Source organism: Cololabis saira, chromosome 10 (assembly GCF_033807715.1).
Source record: "Cololabis saira isolate AMF1-May2022 chromosome 10, fColSai1.1, whole genome shotgun sequence".
Lineage (NCBI taxonomy): Eukaryota > Metazoa > Chordata > Actinopteri > Beloniformes > Belonidae > Cololabis > Cololabis saira.
The window spans coordinates 23700570-23722866 of record NC_084596.1 but is presented as its reverse complement, the minus strand read 5'-3'; the positions used below and the strand labels follow the sequence as shown (position 1 = coordinate 23722866).

Below are 22297 nucleotides of genomic sequence, written 5' to 3'. Positions count from 1 at the left end.
GCGCATGTCACTTGCGCACCACGACCACGTCGGTAGCGTCCGCCGACATGGCAGGAGTTAACCGCAAAAAGTCTACGGTTTCTCCGTCTCCGTTGTGGGGAAAACTTTACACAGTCTGGCAGGACAAGCATTTAATCTTGTTTAAGACAGAGTATACGTTGCTGGTCGTTTCAATTTTGTGGTTGATGGAGATAGGAATCAATGTATGGGTCATACAAAAAGTAGCCTGTAAGTAGTCGCGCAGCTAGTTAGCATGCTGTAGTGTCTGTCACTTTTCTGAAGGCGCATGGATGCTAAATAGATAGCCTTAGCTGCTAACTCACGCTGCTGCCTGTCAAAGACAATTTATTGTCCTTGCATTCGCGCAGGCGTGTGAAGTGTTCGTTTGAAGCATTCTTTAATTTTTTTAATATAAAAATGTAAAATGGGTAAATTGCAAGTATTTCAGACTTAAATAAAATAACTTAAGAATGTAATTTTTACTCTACAGAAGTATCAGCTGTAATTAAAGTTAATTGGTCCCTATTATGATTAACGTACTTTTCTCATTTAGTCCTTAAACTGATAGCACGTAAATGTTCCCAGTAGTTGTTTAAAATTGCAAATGTCAATATCTGAAGGTAAATGCTATATCAAAATAAAGATTTGAAAAACAGTTTATAGTTTAGAAGTAAGAGACGGAGCATATTGATCATCTTTACTTATTTTAGGTTGCAAGCATTTAATGATCAAAATGATTGACTGTTGAAATATGTGTATTGTTCTCAAACATTCAGTAGGTTAATAGATGATTGGACAAAGGCAAACGATGGCTGATTTAATAGTTTTACTAGTTAATAATAATAATAATGAATTTAATTTATAATGCACTTTCCATTCGGTGAATCTCAAAGTGCTACAACAAAAAAGTGATGTCGTAGATATCAAAAATTTGCAATGAAAAAGCTGTTTAATGAGTATCACTGTGGAACTGGAAGACTTCAGCAGAGGTGATAACTGTTTTTCATGTCATTTACTACAGACACTGAGATTGATTGGAAAGCCTACATGGATGAGGTGGAGGGGGTGATCAATGGAACCTACGACTACACTCAGCTCAAAGGAGACACTGGCCCTTTGGTGTAAGTTTGAAAGACTATTGGCTATGCAGGTCTTTCCGTCCTTCTGTGCAGGCCTCCGGGTTAAATTGGCAACCTGATGTTGCAGGTACCCAGCTGGATTTGTCTACATCTTCACAGCTCTGTACTACATTACCAGCCATGGGGTGAACATCCGCCTGGGCCAGTACATTTTTGCCGTTTTCTATCTAATCACATTGCTGCTTGTCTTCAGGATATACCACCGTACAAAGAAGGTTGGTCTGCTTGAGTTGGAAAAACTTGTTACACTTTAAAACCGCAGCGTTTTCTGCTGTGTAACTTTCCACAACATTTAAAACCATCTTTTCCATTGCTAACATAAGATATGCTTCATGGTAATATCTATTTATTTTATTATTGAAAAGCAGTGTACTTTCTCTTGATTCTCAATTTTTTTTTTTTTCCTTCTGACATTCTTCAGGTTCCCCCCTATGTATTCTTCTTTGTGTGCTGTGCCTCATATCGGATCCACTCCATCTTTGTGCTCCGTCTTTTTAATGATCCGGTGGCCATGATGCTGCTGTTTGCAGCTATTAATCTCTTCATGGATGGATACTGGACGCTAGGCTGCGGCATTTACAGGCATTTACACACTCCTCCTTCGTCTAGTTGTTTTTCTTAGGCATCATGAAGAATATGTATACAGATATAACTTGTTTTTTGTAAACCTTTTATACATAGTTATTGCCAATATATATATCCATACCATAACATTGTAAAACATTACAGCTCGATCTTTCCTCTCTTCTGACAGTTTAGCAGTGTCTGTGAAGATGAACGTCCTCCTTTTTGCACCCGGTTTACTTTTCCTTCTATTGGGGGAGTTTGGTCTCATCAAGACAATCCCTAAACTTTCACTGTGTGCAGGAATCCAGGTAAGTACTCTTTAATATAAAACCAGGCACATATATTCTGTCAACATTAATCTCCATCTTTATCTTTTTCTTTTTTGAACCTCAGCTCTTGCTGGGCCTCCCTTTCCTCTTAGAGAATCCAGCTGGTTACGTGAGCCGGGCCTTTGATCTCGGTCGCCAGTTCATGTTCAAGTGGACCGTCAACTGGCGCTTTCTGCCAGAGTGGTTTTTCTTGAACCGCTCTTTTCACTTGGTCCTACTGGCTGCTCACCTGCTCACACTGCTCCTCTTTGCTTTCTGCCGTTGGAAGAGGTGAGAAAGACTGTCTGTGTCAGGGTTACTGCGGTGGTATAATTAGGACTGAGGTTAAAAAATAGGTTAAATAAAGATTAGGAACAGGCATCACAGACTTCAGCTCAGAGTAGTTAACTCCTTTTTACTCAGCAACTACTACTACTACTGCTGTCATTAAGTAGACGCTTTTATCCAAAGCAACTTACATCTGAGAGATAAACAAAAGCAATAAATCACATAGGAGGGTCCAGCTGGATAAGTGCTGGTCAGACTGCTGAGAGTCCAGTTGGACACGGGTCCCACCATGCTAGTGCTAGAGGATTTTTTTGTGTGTGTTTGTGTGTGTGTTTCCTTCCCACCCAACACAACAGTCCCTTTATACTGGAAAACTAGGTCTTAATATACACCATCAAAAGATCATCTTGGCATAAGTGAATGCAGCTTTCTCAGTGCTGAGTCATACAAAGAGCTGGACAAATCTTCTAACTCTTTCTGTTGAGCAGAGAAGTTTACTAGATGCAGAAATGCTCCTTAAAGAGCCAGGCCTTTATCTTGCTCTTAAAAGTAGGTACAGACCCTGCAGATCGGGCAGAGTTTGGTAGGTCATTCCACTATTGGGAAACAATGGATGAGAAGAGTCTGGCTACTGATTTCACGCCACATTGTGATGGAGCACCAAGCGTCTTTCACTGGCTGAGCAGAGCTGTCGAGAGGGAGTGTAGCTCTGGGTGAAGGAGTGAAGGTAGGCAGGAGCCGTTCGGGTAATTGTTTGGTAGCCAGAAGCAGAGCTTTGAACTTGATGCGTCCTGCAACTGGAAGCCAGTGCAGAGAGATTGGCAGCGGAGTGACATGAGCTCTCCTGGGTTGGTTGAAAACCAGACGTGCTGCTGCATTCTAGATCATCTGTAGAGTTTTAACTGAGCATGCAGGGAGGCCGACCAACAAGGAATTACAGTAGTCAATCCGTGACATGACTAGAGCCTGAACCAAGAGAAAATCGGCGAGACAACATGGTTGTCAAAGGTCAGCTGGCTGTCTCACATGACACCAAGATTCCTAGCAGAAGAGATGGACACACACATCAGCTGTAGTGCAGTTTCTGGTCCACACCAGGTCAAAGATATTACCAACTTTGTGTGTTGGAGGAGTCAATGTAAGATTGAAAGTCTGGATAAGCGCCAGAAACTAATTTGCTTGTGTTTTGCCAATGTGAATGTTAATTTCTTCCAGTACAATAAGGTAGAGCCTTCATCAGGAAGGTCAGAGAGAATCCTGTTTCAGAGATGAACTCATCTATGTTGCCTCCTGGAGGGCGGTATATGACCAGAATGAATGCAGTGACGGGCTTGGAGATGTTGAATGCGTGATATTCCAGTGAAGAGCAGTTAGCAAGCTATTTGCATTTTTTGCTGCCACCATATTGACACAAAAGAGGAAAGACTGTAAACAAGTCCCAATGTGTAGGATAAATATGGGGATTGTTATTGCTTTCTGACCATATCCACTTCATTTGCCAGCAGTAGGTGAGAGGGAACATCGGAGAGTTCCTCTTTAAAACAACCCTAGCCACTGTTTTGACCCATTTTTAGCTTTGCTGTCCTTAAAAACAAGAACTTGAAGCTCTGATTTCTCTCACCAGGTCAGGAGAAAGCATTGTTGAACTACTTAAAGAGCCAAACAAGAGGAAAACCCCTGCCCAGAAAAGTTCTGTGGATCATATCCTTCTGTTCTAGTTAGAAATACAATATTATATCTATATATAGGTGTGTCAGGTTTCTTTTTTTAGGAGGAGGATGTATTCAACCAACTTCGCCACAGGATGTCACTGCATCCCAACACTTCTAGATTAGTCAAATGTGTCTGAACAATATTAAATGACAGCTGTTCCTGACTTTGTTGAACCTTAACAGAAAATCACAGATAGTGCTGATTCTGTTCACCTCTAACTTCATTGGCATGTGCTTCAGCCGTTCATTGCATTACCAGTTTTACGTGTGGTACTTCCACACTCTGCCTTACCTGCTCTGGAGTGGAGGAGTCAAGAAGCTGGCCCACCTGCTCAGGTACGTAGAGGCCAAAATAAAGTAAAAATTTTTCAGTATAGTGATCCCAAAGACCCTGAATGTCATGGGTATGACAAGCTGATTTATTTTGGTGTACAGAGTCCTGATCCTGGGTCTGATCGAGCTTTCATGGAACACGTATCCCTCCACTAACAGCAGCTCAGCTGCCCTTCATGTCTGCCATCTCATCATCCTCCTGTGTCTGTGGCTGGCTCCACCTTTGTCCTCAGCCCCGTCACAGGAGCATGAACACACGACTGCTAAGGACAAACGTCACTGAGCCACAGCGTGATGGGACCAGGAACTGTATGCAGCCTGATCAGCTGCTGTACGGCCTCCATCGTCCTCCTCTCTTTCATCATTGCAACATCCGTACAGAGAGAGGTCCCTGTGGTAGACAGTTTCTAAGTGGATAAAAGGAGCTATATGACACTTTTTATCACTTCTAAAGTGACAGAAGCTAGCGTCTGGGTGATGCAATGGCTCGTAGTTGTCACTTGTGGTGAAGAGGTGATGAGAAATGATGGATTCTCAAATTTTGTTTTTAGTGACATAATTGGAAAAGTGGTGCATAGTACAATGTGAAAAGACTTTGTTACATGATATTCCTACTTATTGAAAATCTGCACTTAGTAATTTATCAGAATTTCAGATTCAGAAATTGTACAAAGCTGTCATTTATTGGTGCACAAAGCATCTTGTGTTTACAGAAAGAGGTATATTGAAGAATTTTTACACAAAAAACTAGAATTAAGTTCTGGATTGGTAAATTTACTACAAATTCAGCACTACTTTCCTCTGGCCTAGTCTGACTATTAGCAAACATAGGCCAACATATTATCCGTCCATTTTTTTTTTCCTCTCACAAATGTGTGAAACAAAGCTGTATACAGTTATATCTGTCTGTTTTAATCACTTCATTCTCTGTAATCAGTTCACATCATTTTAATGTGAAGCAAGCGCGACACTGAAACAGCAAGACATGTAGTTTTCTTCATTTTTACAAATTACAAGAAGTTATATTTTTGTATTTCATCATAACTATGTAAATCAGAAGGCATTTTATTTTGTATGTTCAGCTTTTATTGGCTTATCAAATATTCATTCAGATTTTACAGTTATTATAATAATGCATTTATCACAGTAATGCATTACATTGGCTTCAAGCTAAAGTCTAAACTATAAAAAGCTTATTCAGATGATCAAGGCATTCCTGTGTTTGCATAAAGCGGAGTTATAATAAAAGGCCACTCGGTCTAGGTCATGTAAAATCAGAATGGATTTGGCACTGGATTATATCAGTTAATAAAATACAGCATTAACTTTTCCATGTAAAGTGTGTAATGATTATCATCTGTGACGAGCACTTGTCTCACATGTTATTGGGGTTATAACACAGCATGTTAAGTTTGATGTTCTCATCCCAGTGGCGCAGCAGCAGGAATAGCTGTCTGGCTGCCCCTCTGAGAGCTGCCAGGTCCACTCCCTCTGGCAGCTCCTGGCAGCGCAGCCAGAAGTCTGCCTTTGCTGCCACCAGCTCCCACTCCATGAAATAGCCGGCACACCTGTGCTCCAGCCAGGCCAGAGCCACAGCAGTGGCCCAGGTCGAGCCCTCCAGATCCTCCTTGGCCAGCTGGCTGCTGCCCTGAAGGTCAGCTGGCTCCACTAAGGAGCCCTCGCACACATCGGTCTCTGACCCGCGGCCGCTGTCTGCCTGTCCGAAGCTTTGGCTCTGAGAGGGCCCGACGGACAGCTCCAAGGAGCCTTCCTCAGAGCTGGGCAGGTCGGGGGGTGACGTGGGAGGATCTCGGTCAGATAGGTGTCGACGCAGAAACCTCGACTCCAAAATCAGAGCGGTGTCGTCAGGGGTGTGATGGAAAGGAGGAGCAGCCGTTTTGGCAAGGGAGCATGAAGAAGGAGAAAAGGTAACGTGGTGAGTTGTGGGAGCTCTGGCAGCAGTCGATAAGGAGGGAGCACTAGGGGATGTACAGCGGAAGGCCGGGCTGAGGCTCCGGCGGTGGAGACTGTAAGGTGATGCTCTTTTGAGACGGTCCAGGGGGATCTGGACACAGTCGGAGTAGATTTCTGTCAGTAGAAAAGCTCCTGATGCCAGCTGCAGATTGACCTGAGGAGACAGGAAGTGGATGAATTACATTTGTACAGTCAATTTTTTGGGACTGCATTAACGTTATGCACAAAAGAGAATGAGAAAATACTTATACTTGTGTATTTTATCTTAGTTAAAGCAACCTTTGGTGGAACATGTAGTGCGAAATCAAAAAAACAACTCAGGAGCAAGACCAGTTTTATTTAAACAGAATTTAATTTCTTGCATCAAGGGAGCAAAGGCTCATCTGAATATCATAATGCAATGCTCCAATTGTTAAAAGCTGCTTCTCCTTTTACTTTAGTGCCCCCACAATAACAACCACCTCCTAAACTCCTTCAGCAGATAGCTAAGGGATCTGGATCTATAGACTCCAGACCCCAGTAATAAATGTTCAGCTGATTTCTACATCTACGAGACCACAAAGCCAACAGAAAGTCTGTTATACAGGAGTTCCAGGACATCACAAGCTGAAACGGCTGCATCAACACTAGTAACAGAGAAGAACAGAGACTATAGTCCACACAGCGTTAAACACAACTGAACTACCCAAGAACTAAGCAGTATGTCGCTGTAATAAATTAAATAATAAATAAACGGGTGCCCTGGAGGGCCGGTGTCCTGCAGGTTTTAGCTGTCCCTGTTTCAGCACACCTGATTCTAATTAAGGGTCATCGTCAGCATGTCATCAAGGTCTGGAAAAGTCTGTTAATGACACAGCCGTGTCCATCCGGGTGTGTTGAAGGGGGGAAACATCTGAAACCTGCAGGACACGTCCCTCGAGGACTGACTATGTGCAGCCCTGATAACTATCCAACTATTATGTTTTATTTTACTATTGGGTATCCTCAACATTTTCTCCTTGTGCTACACGTGTTGTCAGCTCACCAGGGGCAGGTAGTCTGGAGCTTCACTTTCAGGTTGTTTGTCCGTCTCTGCAGACAGACAGTGGGACTTGAGAGGAACCTGCTTTCCTGATGAAATGGAGGACCTGAGTCTAACCAGTGGGAACCTAGAACACAGGAGTCAAAACAGGAGTACATATACGGTACACTTTTATATGGAAGTAATGCCAGTGGAAAAAGAACACGGACTGCAAAGTATTAAAGAGGAAAATAGTTGAGCATTTTTATGAGCTGCTTTTAGTATAACTTCTTTATACACACATTACTACTCAGTTGATGAGGTGTTTGCTGGTTTTACCTGGTGCCAAAGAAGCTCTCCATGGACTTACTCTCAATGGATCGCTGCAAGCGATTGCATGAGGCGCCTGTTGCTGCAGGAGCTGCAGTGTAGTAACCACTGCCACCTAAATCTGACACAACATTGAGAAGGAATGTATTAAACTGCATTGTTTCATCAGCATTGTGATAAAGTCATGTTGCATTAAAGGATCAGCCTTTGAAAGAGCACAGCAATGTCCCTGCTATTAAGTGCTGATAACAAATGATAATTGCAACAAGATCCAATGTATCCCCACTGGCTTGGAGTGGGAAAAATTCAATAATATATTCTTGACTTGACACTACAATCCCCAAATCTTTTTTTTTTATTCACAAGGGAACACAGAAAACCTGTCAAAACGTGAAAGCAAAAAAGTGTGCTCCGTATTTTTTCATGGTGCACCAAACGTTTTCAGTTGGTGAAAGGTCTGGACTGCAGGCAGGTCAAATCAGCTTTTGTAATCGATGTAGTATGTGGTTAAGTATTTAGCATGATTCGTCTGACCAAATTACAGTTTTCCACTTTGCCTCTTCACGCTTTAATTGAGCTCTGGCCTTGAGAAGACAGTCATGTCTGGATCATGTTCACATATGGCTTTTTCTCTGCATCCCAGAGCTTTAACCTGCATTTGGATGGCCTGATTTCTAGATGTGTTCCTCAGTCCGTGCAGCAACTTACCACAGAATCATGTCCATTTTCAGAAGCGTTCCAAATTTCATTTTATGTCTGACATGCAATGACAATAAAGTCTTTCTAATTCAAATTTTCTTTTAATACAGTGCTACATGAGGGACTGAAAAGAGTCTGATATTGATTGTCAGTTTGTGCACAAAGAGATTTATCCAGATTCAGAATCTTTTGATGAAAGGATGTGCTGTAGATGATGTTATGTAGATGATAGTCAACCTTTTCACAATTTTACACTGAAGAACATTACTCTCAACTTTCCATATTGTCCTTTAAGGTTTGTGAAGCTCTCCTCAACCTTATTTTTCAAATCCATCAAATTCAAATGAACTAATACTTTACTGCTAATCATGACAGTAAAATGTCTTTCCAAATTCTTTTTTTTCCCATGTTCTATCAATAATAAAATACCAGTTTGACATTTTCAAACCACATTGGTTTTTATTTACATTTTACATTCTGATTTGGGGTTGCATCAGAAGAAGTCATTTTAATGCTGTTAAGGCTGAGAAGTACTGCTGTTTGTACAAAACAAACCTATCACAGTTTTTGAATTTTATTTAATTTTTTATGTCCTTTACTGGTCCTCTAATCCAAAGCCTCTGTCCTCGAGGCTTCACTTCCTCTTGACTCTATTCACTGAGCGAACAGTTATACTTACTAGAGTCCCAGGATGTCATGCTACAGGGTGAAGCAGGAGTGTCATCTTTGTCTGAGGGATACAAAGATCATTGATGACCTAAGGTCTTCAAAACAGAAACGTGTGCTGGTGCCATTCAGCCACTCTACCTGTTGAGTTCCAGGTGTCTTCAAGTTGCTCACTTTCTCTGCTAATCCGCCGTCGACCCAGACCTACAGAATAGGGCTTCAGCTTGCGACTGCCTGAATGAGAAATTTGTCTGTTCCCCATATGAATCCCTGCACAGACACGTGAAGAAACATACGCCGTATACACTTGTGGGTACTTGTCCTACAGTTTGTGCTGTAAGTGAACTGCTATTTTCAGTGGTATTTCGAACATGGCACAAATAGTACCTGTCCGGATAAGGCATTGAAAGTAGCGTGCCTTTTAAAGACAATTCAAAACTTCTGACCATGACCCAACATTGAGTCCCATGTGCATGCTGCATGAGTAGCCTGGTTGCACACCTGTGTTTCTGATGTCGATGTTCTCCTGTAGGCTTCTGTTGGAGTTGCTGTCAATGGTGGTGAAGCCCGTGTACATACAGATGATGTTACAATGCTTACTTGTCTGGATTGCCTTCATACGGTGCCTCCTAGCTGATCCTAAAAAAGAAAAAGCAGCCAAACGGGACAGGACAGGTGAAAATGGACCGTACATATGTGGCATAGTTCATAGCCAGTTTAAAAAAAAAAACAAAACAATCACCGTTTCCATTTTCGCTCTCCTTCTCTGCCATCTTCTCAAAGTCTCTTATGACTGAGCGAGCAGTCAGTTGGTGAATAATCTCCTCCCACGGTTTTCCTACATCTTCCTCGTCTCCTCCACACCTCTCAAACCCTGCGACTTCCTGGCCCTCAGGGGCCCAGAGGTGCCCCAGGTCCACGGTCACCTCCCAGGACACCGGCCGGCCACTCAGGTGGCCATGGATGAGGGAGCGACACTGACCTGGGGGCGGGTCTTCTGGTGGAGCCGCGCTGAAGAGATACTCTGGGTCTGTGAGGTTGTCCCAGTCCAGGGGAGAGGCCGGGAACAAGAGCCCATCTACGTTTAGAGTCACAAAGGAGACTGAATTGAAAAGGACCAAATAAGGAAAGGTACTTTCATTTCTCTTTGCACTAGGAATGGGCGATATTTTACCGTTCACGATAAACCGTCAAAAAAATTCCCCACGGTAAGAATTTGTCAATTGTTAATTTGTTAAATCCATGCACAACATACGTGAAGGAAGGAAGGAAGGAAGGAAGGAAGGAAGGAAGGAAGGAAGGAAGGAAGGAAGGAAGGAAGGAAGGAAGGAAGGAAGGAAGGAAGGAAGGAAGGAAGGAAGGAAGGAAGGAAGGAAGGAAGGAAGGAAGGAAGGAAGGAAGGAAGGAAGGAAATGAGCCAGAAAGAAAGAAAGAAAGAAATGAGAAAAAGAAAGAAAGAAAGAAATGAGAAAAAGAAAGAAAGAAAGAAAGAAAGAAAGAAAGAAATGAGAAAATGAGAAAAAGAAAGAAATTAGAAAAAGAAAGAAAGAAAGAAAGAAAGAAAGAAAGAAAGAAAGAGGGAGAAAGAAGGAAGGAAGGAAGGAAGGAAGGAAGGAAGGAAGGAAGGAAGGAAGGAAATGAGCCAGAAAGAAAGAAAGAAAGAAAGAAAGAAATGAGAAAAAGAAAGAAAGAAAGAAAGGAAGAAATGAGAAAATGAGAAAAAGAAAGAAATGAGAAAAAGAAAGAAAGAAAGAAAGAAAGAAAGAAAGAAAGAAAGAAAGAAAGAAAGAAAGAAAGAAATGAGAAAAAGAAAGAAAGAAAGAAAGAAAGAAAGAAAGAAAGAAAGAAAGAAAGAAAGAAAGAAAGAAAGAAAGAAAGAAAGAAAGAAAGAAAGAAAGAAAGAAAGATCCCTGTTGATGACTGATCAACTGAATGTGGTGATAGATTTATAGTTAAAAAGATGGAGTTGAATTGATATTTCTTTTATCGTCATTTTTATCGTTATCGGGATAAATGCCAGAACTTATCGTGATACATTTTTTAGTCCATACCGCCCATCCCTACTTTGCACTCATGCTTACTAACTGGAATCAGTGAGGCTTCTGTGGGACAGTGTCGCTCTTGATGGAGGCTTTGTTTCTCCATCACTTTCATCCAGCCGACCTCCCAAAGCTTGGTCGAACGAGACCCTCTCCAGGGCTCTCCTCAGACGATGCATCTCCAGCTCGCCCTGGGGGGATGAGAAACTCCTTGCCGCCATGGTAGAACGGGCTAGAGCTTTCTGTTTCCGATGAGACTCCAGGCCTCCACCCAGGTGCCCATTCTGGTTGCGTGAGAGAAATTAAAATAGGCCTCAAACCAGGTTTAACTGTCATTCTGTTTGTCTCTGAATATATATTTGGAATACACAGAGAGTTCAACACTGAGTGAATCTATTTCTATTACTCTTGCCTTTTTTGTCCCATTGTCAGGGGTTTCAGCTGAAAGGTTCTGCTGCCATGCTGGGTCTGCCCAACGAGACAAAGATGATCTACTTTCTGGAGAGGGCATCTTCTCTAGTCCCTGCGGTAGAGACCTTGTATCCAACACTGGACCAGAGGAATGAGAGCTGGGCAGAAAGGCCCCGCCTGCCGAGTCTGAGCTTGAGGCGTGTATGTGAGATTGAGACTGTGACTGTGTCTGGAGACTGCGCTCAGAGCTAAGGGAGCAGTGTGTGAGGACGTACTGCTCCTGAATGTATGAGGTTTCCTGTATCCTTTTCCTTATATCACTGGACCAGTCCAGCTCCACGCCTAGAGTGGACAAAAAGCTGTTAACCACCATGGGCAAAGATGTCCAGAAGGCAAATATAGATTTCAGTGATGAGGGACTAGGGTTGCAAAATTCCGGGAATTTTCAAAGTTGGAAACTTTCCATGGGAATTAACGGGAATATAAGGGAATTAACAGGAATATATGGGAATTAACGGGAATAAATAAGAAATTTACAGAATTGAAGGTTGGCCCTTAACAGGGAACTTAAATATAGTTGGGGGAAATATATTGTAGCATAGTCTTGGCTAAAACAACCAGATTTAATGCAAGTACACTCCTCAATCACATGCACACAGCACATTGCTTACTGCAGGGCTATTGAGGCCACGCCCCCTACAGGCACTGTGCATTCCTCCATCACATGCACAGGTGATTTCTTGAAGCCTGGAGGCCACACATTTGAGCTCAAAGCACAAGACTATTGAAGCCACACATTTGAGCCCACGGACTATATAAAGTCAAGTAAGTTTTGATAATATTATGGGGTAAATATATTTGATCTATAATGGTATTAATGTTTAACTTGCAAATATTAAATAAAAATGTATTAACACAGTAGCTAGCTAGCTGGTAAGTTAGGTGCTAAATGAAAGCTATTTTTCATTTCATTGACCATTTAAGAGGCTAGCTTATTATAATTTGATGCTGTTTTTTCTGACTCCAGCAAGACGGTTTTCTGTAACCATTGGACCATGGATATCTGCTTATGACAAAATAAATATTTACATTTATGTTTGGATATGATACAGTTTGTTTAAATTACCCCCAATTTCCAGTTAATTCCCATAAATTCCCAATAATTCCCATAAATTCCCATAATTCCCATAATTCCCATGGAAAGTTTCCAATTTGGAATATTTCCAAAATTCCCCAGCTTAACTTCCCATGGAAAGTTTCCGGAAATTTACTGGAAATGTTCCACCCCTTTGCAACCCTATGAGGGACTGACCTGGACTTGTTCCAGTATCTGTGTCTTTGGCACAGGAGAACTCAGAAGAGATTTCTCTGGAAATTTCCCGAAGCGCCTCTTCCAGGTCAGGGCCATCCGTACATGCCACAGGCATTAGCTCAGAAGACGGAGGGGAAAACTCGTCATTTGAGTGGCCAAAAACTGAACCCACAGAGCCACGATGTAAATCTGTATAGTCCCATCCTTGAGGCTTCAAAATAAAATGCAAAGATCTTATGCCGACACATTACAAGCCACGCAGTCATGTTTTTATAACAGAGCAATATGCAACAAACCTCGGTCTTCTTTGCTTTGAAATGTGACATGTCATAAAGAGTGCAATAACCAACGAGGCGATCACCGGGGTAGAGTGGAGGGATTTCACTGGGGGAGAGAAGAGCCTCCATGTTCTCTGGCAGATACCAGTCAATCCGAACATCAGTCAGAACAGGCTCAAAGGCCTTTTTCAGACACTTGATTAACTGTAGCAAAGTTTAAGAAGAAAATTGTCACAAGATTTTCAGTTTAAAGCTCTGACTAATGATTGTTTTTTTCTTAAAAAACTGTATGTGAACATGTTACCTCTGAGATGTGACAGAGGTTCAGAAAACCCTGTGCAAGTGATCACACGGTTGAGCTAAATGACCTTAGCTTCCTATCTACTGTAACAGTTCATAGTATAATTAAGATGGAACAATATTGAGTCTTGACAACAAAATATTCTAAACAGACAATTCACACAATATTGTGTGAAGCACTGGAGTAGACAATGATCAAAACACTTTCTCTTTCAGTGTGGAGATCAGGAGAGCTGCTCGAACAGCTACTGAAAATGAGGAGCCAATTTAGAGCAACTCAAACCTCATGAAGTTCATAGCAAAGCACTGGGATGTATGTATTACATCTTATATGTATTTTGGGATGTTATTGCTGCATTGTTAATGTTTGTCCAATAGGTGGCAGTAATAGACTTCTGCTGACCTTGGGTTGGAGTCTTTCCTCCTCATCCAAGAACTCTGTAGTCCCTCCCGTCAGTTTTGCAATGCCCTGCAAGAGTCTCTTGCATGCCCGAGGACCAAGACCTAGGCCGAAACATCTGCAGAGGTACAGGTAACATATATGGTCAACTTATTATCTATCTATCTATCTATCTATCTATCTATCTATCTATCTATCTATCTATCTATCTATCTATCTATCTATCTATCTATCTATTCTATCTATTCTATCTATTCTATCTATTCTATCTATTCTATCTATTCTATCTATCTATCTATCTATCTATCTATCTATCTATCTATCTATCTATTTTGGACAGTATCCAACGACAAATGTGCAATTTCAAGACAACAGTGGAGAAAGTCAGTCCAACAGCAGAATACTAATGAGACATAAATGGAGTTATTCAGCATTGGGGAAGAGCCTGGAGAAAACTGAGGGGCGTGACTTTTACTGCAGAGCAGAGCACTCAACGGGATTACTAGGCGGGGCTGAAAGATACCTCAACCATTCCTTTCCTTTCATCCACCGTTCTTTGCTCCAGGTTCTTTAAGATCCCTGTTTGCTCTGTTTTTCTCAGTCTTTCCTCTCCATGCAGCATCTCATTCATATGACTCCCCTCCTTATAACTACACTCACTGTTTCAGACTTTCCCAGTAAATCTGTCCTATCACATATAACCTGTATAACACACTTCTGCTTACCAGGTGTTTGAATAAATCTCAATTTGACCAGTATTTTGTCCATGTTACAGTATGTATCCACTTGATTCATACATGATCCATACCTGCCAGCACATGTGTTTCTGCGTACCAACTCCAGCACTTTGGCCACATTACTGATGGACCCGTCTGTGATGATGAAGACCTGACGAGGATATGAGCGCTGCATGGGCTGCTGGTAGAGCCAGGTCAGGGCTCCCGCCAGGTTGGTACCTCGCATATCCGCTCTCATCCTCTGGACATACTCGTAGGCTTGCATCAGAATTACCTAGATTATCCAGTATAGAGGCACACAATGAGGATGCAATTAGATCTATCATAAGGGAAGCAAACAAAAAAACATCCAAGTGTACTTCCACCATTAATACAGAATTTGATTATTTTGTGTGATGTCATATGGCCTAAAATAGCCTGTGATATTTGCAAAGAATTGATTCATTTGTCCATATTCTATTCCTTCTTCTTCATGCTCTGGGTTGTGGGAGAATTGATTCAGCTCCTTTCTAATAAAGTGAGTGTAGACAAACACATTAGCACCTGCCTTAAAATTACCTCTGTTCACACTGTAAACAAACTTAAGTGGCAGGGCTGGAGGTGGAAGGACATCTCCTGCCTCGGTGAAAATGCATGAAAGGCCACCATATGGTGAGGAGAGTGTGTAAAGACTGTTTGTCCTTGCAGCTCCTGGTCTGCATAAAACCTGATACTCTGCTACTACGGCAACCCAAGGAACAGACCTAGTGCCTGATTAGAGAGGAGATGAACTGGAACAAATAGTCTTCATCACTGAATAACATCTGCATTTAGAAAACGTGATCTGAATGCAGCACATAGTTTCTTTTACGGAAAAAAGAAATGGTCAAAAACATGGAATTTACAATATTATGTAACTTCTTTAGTTTAAGTGAAAATCATATGAATGAGCCAAACTAAGGTTTTCTGGGAAAGGCAACAGTTTAAAACTAACATCTGTGCAAAGCTTGCTGGAGGTGAATAGAGGCTTGACAGTCGTGCCAAATCCAACGATGTTGAGCATTGTACCAGAGGGCAGACTCTTGAGGGCCAGCGCCATGGCTTCCTGATGAAACAAGAGAGGACAGACGCAATGGACCAATCAACATTCAGAAAAGATTTGAAAAAAGAGAAAGCAAGTATAACTTAAAAGGAACAGAGATTTTTTTTAAACCAAGATGCAGGACAAAATTGATGGAACGTTGTGTTTCTGTGAAAGGAATCAATTTATGGAACAAACTGAATAAAGAAAACAAAGAATCCAAATCAAACTTTACATTCAAAAGAACAATTAAAGCCTGTATGTTAAGGAAATATAATGAAAAATGTTAGTTGAGTTTGATTGACATACCACTAGGCGGCGGTAATTTTATTTTAATGTTATTTTAATTTTATTTTATTTTAGTTTTTTTATTCACTTAGTTGTTGTTTTTTTATTATTATTTTTAATTTATGTTATTTGTGAAAGGGGCAGATCAGATAAGATTCTTCTTCTTTCTGCTCCCTTTTCATTCACAAGTTAGGAACATTTGTATTTGTATTGAATTGTTTTGTTTTTTGAATGAAATAAAGAATAAAATGAAATGAAATAAATGGAGACATATCAGCCTGTACTACACTGGTACTGCGCTGCTGTTAACTGACAGTTCTGATCAGAGCTCACCTTTACACGGCGGATGTTAGTGCCACTCATGCTGCCACTTCGATCAACAAGGAACAGCAACTCTCTGGTGGCTTTGTGCAGCTCCAGAGGTTCGTACAGCAAGTCAGGGCAGAAATTGAGCATCAAGACGGGGTTACAGAGGATGTCCTTATGGTAACGTCTCCTCACAAACTCCAGCTTCAAGACAGAAATGGTATTGAACAGTAGCATCACAGGACAGATGTATATAAATGCACAAGTTATATAAACCACAACTACTAAAGAACTGTGAGTATTCATCAACCTTTTTTTCAGTCTCTGAATTTTTGCGAGCGCAGCGAATGAAGTCCCTGCGGGAAGAGAGCTGCTGTTCGTACTGGCTGAAGGAGAGTCGGCCTCTTTCTAAGATCACCAGCGGACTGTGAGGTTCTGGAGAAGAGTTTCAATATAAAGGTTTAAAAGTCAAATCATAGATAGAAAAAATCTGCAAACATCTCTGGGCCATCTTGGCATTGCTCACCACTGAGGTGTAAAATGATCTCTATGTTTCTGTCATATGGATGCTCCTGTGCCAAGGTGATGTAGGTGGCAGAGGCACTTTGGGCGCTGGGGTCTGCATCTGCCCTCAGAGCATGAGTGGGGCTCTCTAGTCCTGCAAATACATGTAGAACAAAAAGGAAAAGAGGCAAATGCAAATGTGCATGATGATGATGTCAATGTCAATGTCAATGTCAATTATATTTATATAGCACATTTAAAAACGACCGAGGTCGAACAAAGTTCTGTACAGTATACAATAACATGAAACAATACCAAAAGAAAATACAGTTCAAAATGTAGAAACAATAAAATCACTAACATGCTAGAATGATCAATAAAATAGTAATAAAAGATAGAAAGTAGAAAATAGATGGCAATGAACAGACACACAAAGTGCACAATCACTTCTCACAAATGTAGGCAACTATTTATCGTACACCAAAAGCCAAAGAAAATAAATAAGTTTTCAAAGAAGACTTAAAAACCTCTAGGGTGTGAGCAGATTTAACATTCAGTGGCAAACTATTCCACAGCTTAGGGCCAGCCACCGCAAAAGCTCGGTCACCTTTAGTTTTAAGCCTGGATTTAGGGACGTCCAAAAGCAACTGACTTGACAACCTCAGTGCTCTGGCTGGTGTGTGAGAGTGGAGAAGTTCTGTAAGGTATTGGGGAGCCAAGCCATTTAGTGATTTAAAAACTAACAGCAGAATCTTAAAATCAACCCTGTAGTGAACAGGAAGCCAGTGCAGAGAGGCCAGAATCTGTTTTTAAAACCTTTCTAACACCTTTGAAATGTGTGTTCTGTTTGCGTTTGGACTCAGGTTTTCTAAATGAGGCGGTTAATTTTATTTTATAATGACACTGCCCACTGAGACAATACTTTACAACAACTGTATGAATCAGACTAATTTGAGAAAGCAGGCAGTACCAGCTAGCAGACAAGCTCCTCTGACCAAGAGCTGGAAGTTGAGTTCATAGGGAGCCAGGTTGGCAGCTGGACTGGTGAAGATGGTGTGGGAGCATTGTTGATGAGAATTTAAAGCCTGATCTTGTTTTCCTGATGCGGCACCAAAACAGCTGGTCGCCCTATGGAAAAGTTTATTATAAATTATTTGGAAAGCAATCAGCTGGTCCATGATACACCTTTTTTTGCTTGTTTTTATAGTAAATATTAGTCCCAAATTTCATAAATACCCAGAGGCCTCAGATTTTCCTCCATTCTCACTCTTGCTATGAGTCATCTGGCCAGTGACAACCGGAGTAAGCAGTGTTGGGTAGATGATCCGGATTGCACCGTTTTCCAATGTTGGTAGTTCTAGTGTGGTGCTTATGATGACGGACACTATATCCATGGGTCCAATGACCCCACAGCCAATGATGAAAGTAGTTCTTTCCAGGTCCTCATCCAGGATGAGATGTCCTAAAACCAAAATACTGACATCACAATACAATTCAGACATAGATAACTCTTATTTGGGTGGGTTTCGGCTAAATGCTATCTTTAACTGCATTAAAGACCTACAACAATTACCCAGATTTACTTTTAAAATCCAGTGCAAACTCAAAATAACTACCAGTGTATAAATCAAGTTATTTTTCAGCATATTACAGTAAAATTACAGATTTGCATACCTTTTTTTCTGTCATTAATTACTAAAGTCTCACGGATAATGGAGGTTACAAAATAAACATAACCACAGGATAAAGAGGTCTGATCCATAAATTATGAATGCAGTTGATCTGAACCCCATAGACATAATTCTTCTGTTTTTAAATAATGGTTTGAGATAATTAGAAGCCACAAAACCATGAATAATGGCAACAATACATGTATAAACCGTACTCTGGAGTTCATGAAATAGTGCACGATAATAGCATGGAAACCTTATTAATATTTTATTTTGTGTATTCTTCCCCACTGCATACTTCCATCCTCCCTCCTCACCATTGGTGCATTGTATGTCCAGGCTGGACGTTCCACAGCAGCCCCACTCCCGACCGCTCCCATCAAGTCCAGATCCATGGCAGCAATCCAAACAACAGTCCTTCAGCTTCTCTCGGCTCTGGATCTGCACTCCCACCAGCCGGCCCGCAATCACAGCTTCAAAGCCCACCACAACCTCCTTTTCACCCAGAGGGTACACAAACACACCTCCATAAAGAGTGAAAGAAATATCATGTTTTAAAATTAGCCTGTATCATTCTTCAAAACTGCTAAGAGGAAAAAGTTTAGATTCTTGGTTCTGTTGAAAAATACAGAGATATACGTAAAAAAAATACATTGATGTATTCGAAGAACATAATACAACCCTTAACGACATTTAAATGACATTTACAACATGGGACAAACCACAAGAAAGAAAGAATGATCACTACAGAGTTTGTATCTCCACTTGAAATCTTTCCCTTACACACACTATGAGAGCACAGAGGTGATCGTGTAAGTAAAGTAAAAGCTCTTATCACATTGATATTTTCCCCCACCATAGTGTTGGACATACTGATAAGAGCTCCTATGGTAATATGGCTTGCAGTTTTGAGAAAAATTGAACTCTTAAGGGGCTTCCGTTTTACCTGATGTGCCGTCCAGACTTTAAAAAAACAGTTTATATCACATTCAAAGAGTGGCTCTCTATGTCACTCAGGAGCCATTTCTTACTGAAGCTGTTTGGAAGGTCAGTACAAATGACCTATTGTGACCTAATAGTTTTGCCTTTGCAAATTGATGACGACATTAATGTCTTAAGTGTAACAGATTTTCTTCTGGTTTGTGTAACCTGCTGGTAACTTTTTATTTTTCAACCCAACAAAGCTTAGTAACTTGCAGACCTGAGACTGGTGGATTGGAGAATTTGTCATCTTTCTCACTGATTCTCAGCAAATCAAAGTTTTAATTTTGTAGTTACAGATTGGACCTTTAGTGGCAAACTTTTGTAATCTACAATTCCCTTTCATTTTGAATCATTTTGTCTCAAATCCTTGGCTATTGTTGTACATCAAGCTATAGCTAATGGTTGGAGTTCATATATTTCTGTGGTATTTTTTAAGTTATATAACACAAAAAGATGGCATACATATTTATGTTTTTTTTAATAAGAATAAAGTAGATAAAGGAACAGAATTATTTGATCTACTTTCTTCTTATTAAAAAATTACGACACAAGCACAGCCATTGTTGTTACAGGACACCCCTTTTCCTGCGGTGTTCCTCAAGGGTCAATCTTTATCCCTCTACCATTTTCAAAATGTCCAGTACATTTTTCTGAAGTTACACCACACTAATTTAAATGTCTTGGGGAATAAAGTATACTACATAAAAATGACCACGAAGACTCCATTATCCCAAGACTCACCTTCCACAGACTCTGTGTCGGCATTGACGTACGTAAGGTGTGCAGTAATACCCATGGAGCACCCGTTGGCACAAGACTTGATGCAGGAGGTTTTGAGTAACAGTGGTTCCCATGTAGAACGGTTTCTCAGCCCCACCATCTTTTCAGTACCAGCCACTCTTGACTTTGCAGGGGGAATAAAAGCAGAGGTACACAAGTTAGGGATAAGGCCTTAACAGACAGGAAGAGGAAAATGTGAGCATGCATTTCAATTTCCTCATTTTCCATATTAGGTGTAATCCCAATGACCTCTGTAAATAAGACTTACTTTTAGCTGTATGGGTTAAAGGCATGTGAAATGGAAGATGTCTATTTGTTTGTGTATGTATGTAGGTCATTTGTTTATTGAAGTACACATCAGCTGTTGGACATTTACCCAAGCTGTCTCCTGTCCTGCAGCCCTTAGCAACCACTTGCGGTACTTTTCTTTATAGCAGGCTGAGTCAATGATTAACATTACAGGCAGCCACTTATTACCTTATGCATCATGTGTAGCATCTGCAATCAGGGGCCAAACACTATGCAAATCCATGTGTACCTACTACTATTTAACTTCACTTTAATTACTTTTCTCTCTTAATATTTCAGGTTCCCTTACAAAATAATTCTTAATGACTTACCCCTTAATAACTTTAAAACAAAAGGTGTTGTGACCAGTGTGAAGACTAGCAAGTTACAAGTAGAGTACACAAAACTGTGTGCATGTGTGTGTTTGAGTATGCACACATGAGTGCATTTGTGTGCATGTGTGTTTGCTGTTATCAGGGTAATGGTCTTCTCAGATATACCTTTCTAACAAGATCAACAGCCTCCATCTGGCTACTGCACTCTCAGCTCATAACAAGCTAATAAATGCCTGGTTTGTTAAACTAGTGGTAAACTGTTGTGGTTTGCGTAAACACAAAAGGAAAAGTACAAAACTGTGCCCCATTTACTGTAAGCTCTACGCTTACTGACTGACTTCTAGCAAATCTTAATAATAATTATGACTGGTTTTTCAGTTTTACCAGTGAAAAAAACCCATGTATGGTGTGACAAGGATTTTTCTTTTTAGTTACAGGGGCTGTATGTTTGAGAAAGTTCCATCAGCAAATGAAGTAGAGGGAACTGTGCTATTGTTTACCACATGAAAATGCTGATCTTTGCAAGTTCTGCCAGAAGCTCAAATGTAGATGCTTATAAATTAAAATATTTATAGAAAGATTCACTGACATATTTTGGAAAGCAGCAAAATTATTGTGGCAGCAGATAATCAAACTGTTAGCATCACAAATACATGCAGTGTAAGTTCCAGTCAATCTGTCTATTTTTCCCTGGCGTACCTGGTCGAGTGAGCTCTGGAAAACACTGCAGTTGCCATATCTCAGCTGCAAACCCCAGATAGCAAGCAACATGATCATCCAGGAAGACTTACTGTATTGTTCAGTGCAGTGTCAGGTCATTTGCATCTGTGTCCAGTCTCTCCATCACTCCACTATCACATCTGCTTGTGGGTTTCCCAGTGACAGGTTGGAAGAGAGGTAACGGAGACTGATCTCTCTCTCTCTCTCTCTCTCTCTCTCTCTCTCTCTCTCTCTCTCTCTCTCTCTCTCTCTCTCTCTCTCTCTCTCTCTCTCTCTCTCTCTCCCTCTCAGTCTCTCTCGCTCACAAAGCCACCGGTTGCCCTGCAAAGAAAGTCAATTTACAATTTAAATTCGATTATATGACTTTAGAAACACAAAGCTAAACATGTGGTGAGTGTCTATATACAGTATATATATATATATATATATATATATATATATATATATATATATATATATATATATATATATATATATATATATATATATATATATGTATATATATATGTATATATACGCACACACAAGCAGCTTTCTTTTCCCAGTTCTTAATGTATACAACAGCTATGACATGGACATTTGTTCAAACCCAATATGAATGACCTCATGAAATCAATTTTCAGTCTGGAGCAGTCGCTATACAAATTAAAGTGCCCCTTTAAGAGTACACACACACATATTTCAATGTTGTGCTCCATTACCAGCATGCAGCTCTGCACAGCCCTGCCTTGCCTGTTATGGGAAATGTCATCTCCTTACCTGCTCAGACCTGAACCACCGAGCTGATCAGCGTGTGAACCTGCTGCTCAGGCAGAAGCTAGCACACAACGGTAAGTGAGGCAGAGCCTGCTTTTCATCCAGACAATTGG

At 40.8% G+C, this 22297-nt stretch overlaps 2 protein-coding genes across 2 annotated transcripts; one reads left to right on the top strand and one right to left on the bottom strand.

Annotated features, from left to right (window-relative positions):
- alg3 (ALG3 alpha-1,3- mannosyltransferase) lies at nucleotides 1-5686 on the top strand. Its single transcript, XM_061732163.1, has 9 exons — nucleotides 1-228; nucleotides 1022-1121; nucleotides 1207-1354; nucleotides 1561-1721; nucleotides 1894-2014; nucleotides 2100-2305; nucleotides 3927-4004; nucleotides 4207-4350; nucleotides 4450-5686. Exons 1-9 carry the CDS (start codon nucleotides 48-50, stop codon nucleotides 4628-4630), a joined length of 1320 nt encoding a protein of 439 aa, XP_061588147.1. The 5' UTR covers nucleotides 1-47; the 3' UTR covers nucleotides 4631-5686.
- Nucleotides 5031-21590, bottom strand: vwa5b2 (von Willebrand factor A domain containing 5B2). The gene is made up of 22 exons (XM_061732162.1): nucleotides 21500-21590; nucleotides 20047-20209; nucleotides 18639-18845; nucleotides 17888-18113; nucleotides 17622-17779; nucleotides 16674-16805; nucleotides 16458-16582; nucleotides 16175-16351; nucleotides 15467-15577; nucleotides 14565-14767; nucleotides 13760-13874; nucleotides 13075-13260; nucleotides 12779-12989; nucleotides 11468-11808; nucleotides 11102-11339; nucleotides 9759-10094; nucleotides 9518-9655; nucleotides 9158-9286; nucleotides 9030-9080; nucleotides 7661-7772; nucleotides 7346-7469; nucleotides 5031-6475 (listed from the first exon to the last, which is right to left on the bottom strand). The coding sequence occupies exons 2-22, from the start codon at nucleotides 20183-20185 to the stop codon at nucleotides 5723-5725; spliced, it is 4212 nt and encodes a 1403-aa protein (XP_061588146.1). The 5' UTR covers nucleotides 20186-20209; nucleotides 21500-21590; the 3' UTR covers nucleotides 5031-5722.
- Nucleotides 21591-22297: the final 707 nt, after the last annotated feature.

What these genes read in the sequence shown, in the direction of transcription:
- vwa5b2 (XM_061732162.1), bottom strand. Translation starts at nt 20,185, where the DNA reads ATGGTGGGGCTGAGAAACCGTTCTACATGGGAACCACTGTTACTCAAA. An exon ending in GGAAAATCTGAGGCCTCTGG is followed by an intron (nt 17,780 to 17,887) that starts GTATTTATGAAA and finishes ACTTTTCCATAG; the next exon opens with GGCGACCAGCTGTTTTGGTG. An exon ending in CCAGCAAGCTTTGCACAGAT is followed by an intron (nt 14,768 to 15,466) that starts GTTAGTTTTAAA and finishes TGGATAATCTAG; the next exon opens with GTAATTCTGATGCAAGCCTA.
- alg3 (XM_061732163.1), top strand. Translation starts at nt 48, where the DNA reads ATGGCAGGAGTTAACCGCAAAAAGTCTACGGTTTCTCCGTCTCCGTTG. An exon ending in GGAGACACTGGCCCTTTGGT is followed by an intron (nt 1,122 to 1,206) that starts GTAAGTTTGAAA and finishes CTGATGTTGCAG; the next exon opens with GTACCCAGCTGGATTTGTCT. An exon ending in AAGCTGGCCCACCTGCTCAG is followed by an intron (nt 4,351 to 4,449) that starts GTACGTAGAGGC and finishes TTTGGTGTACAG; the next exon opens with AGTCCTGATCCTGGGTCTGA.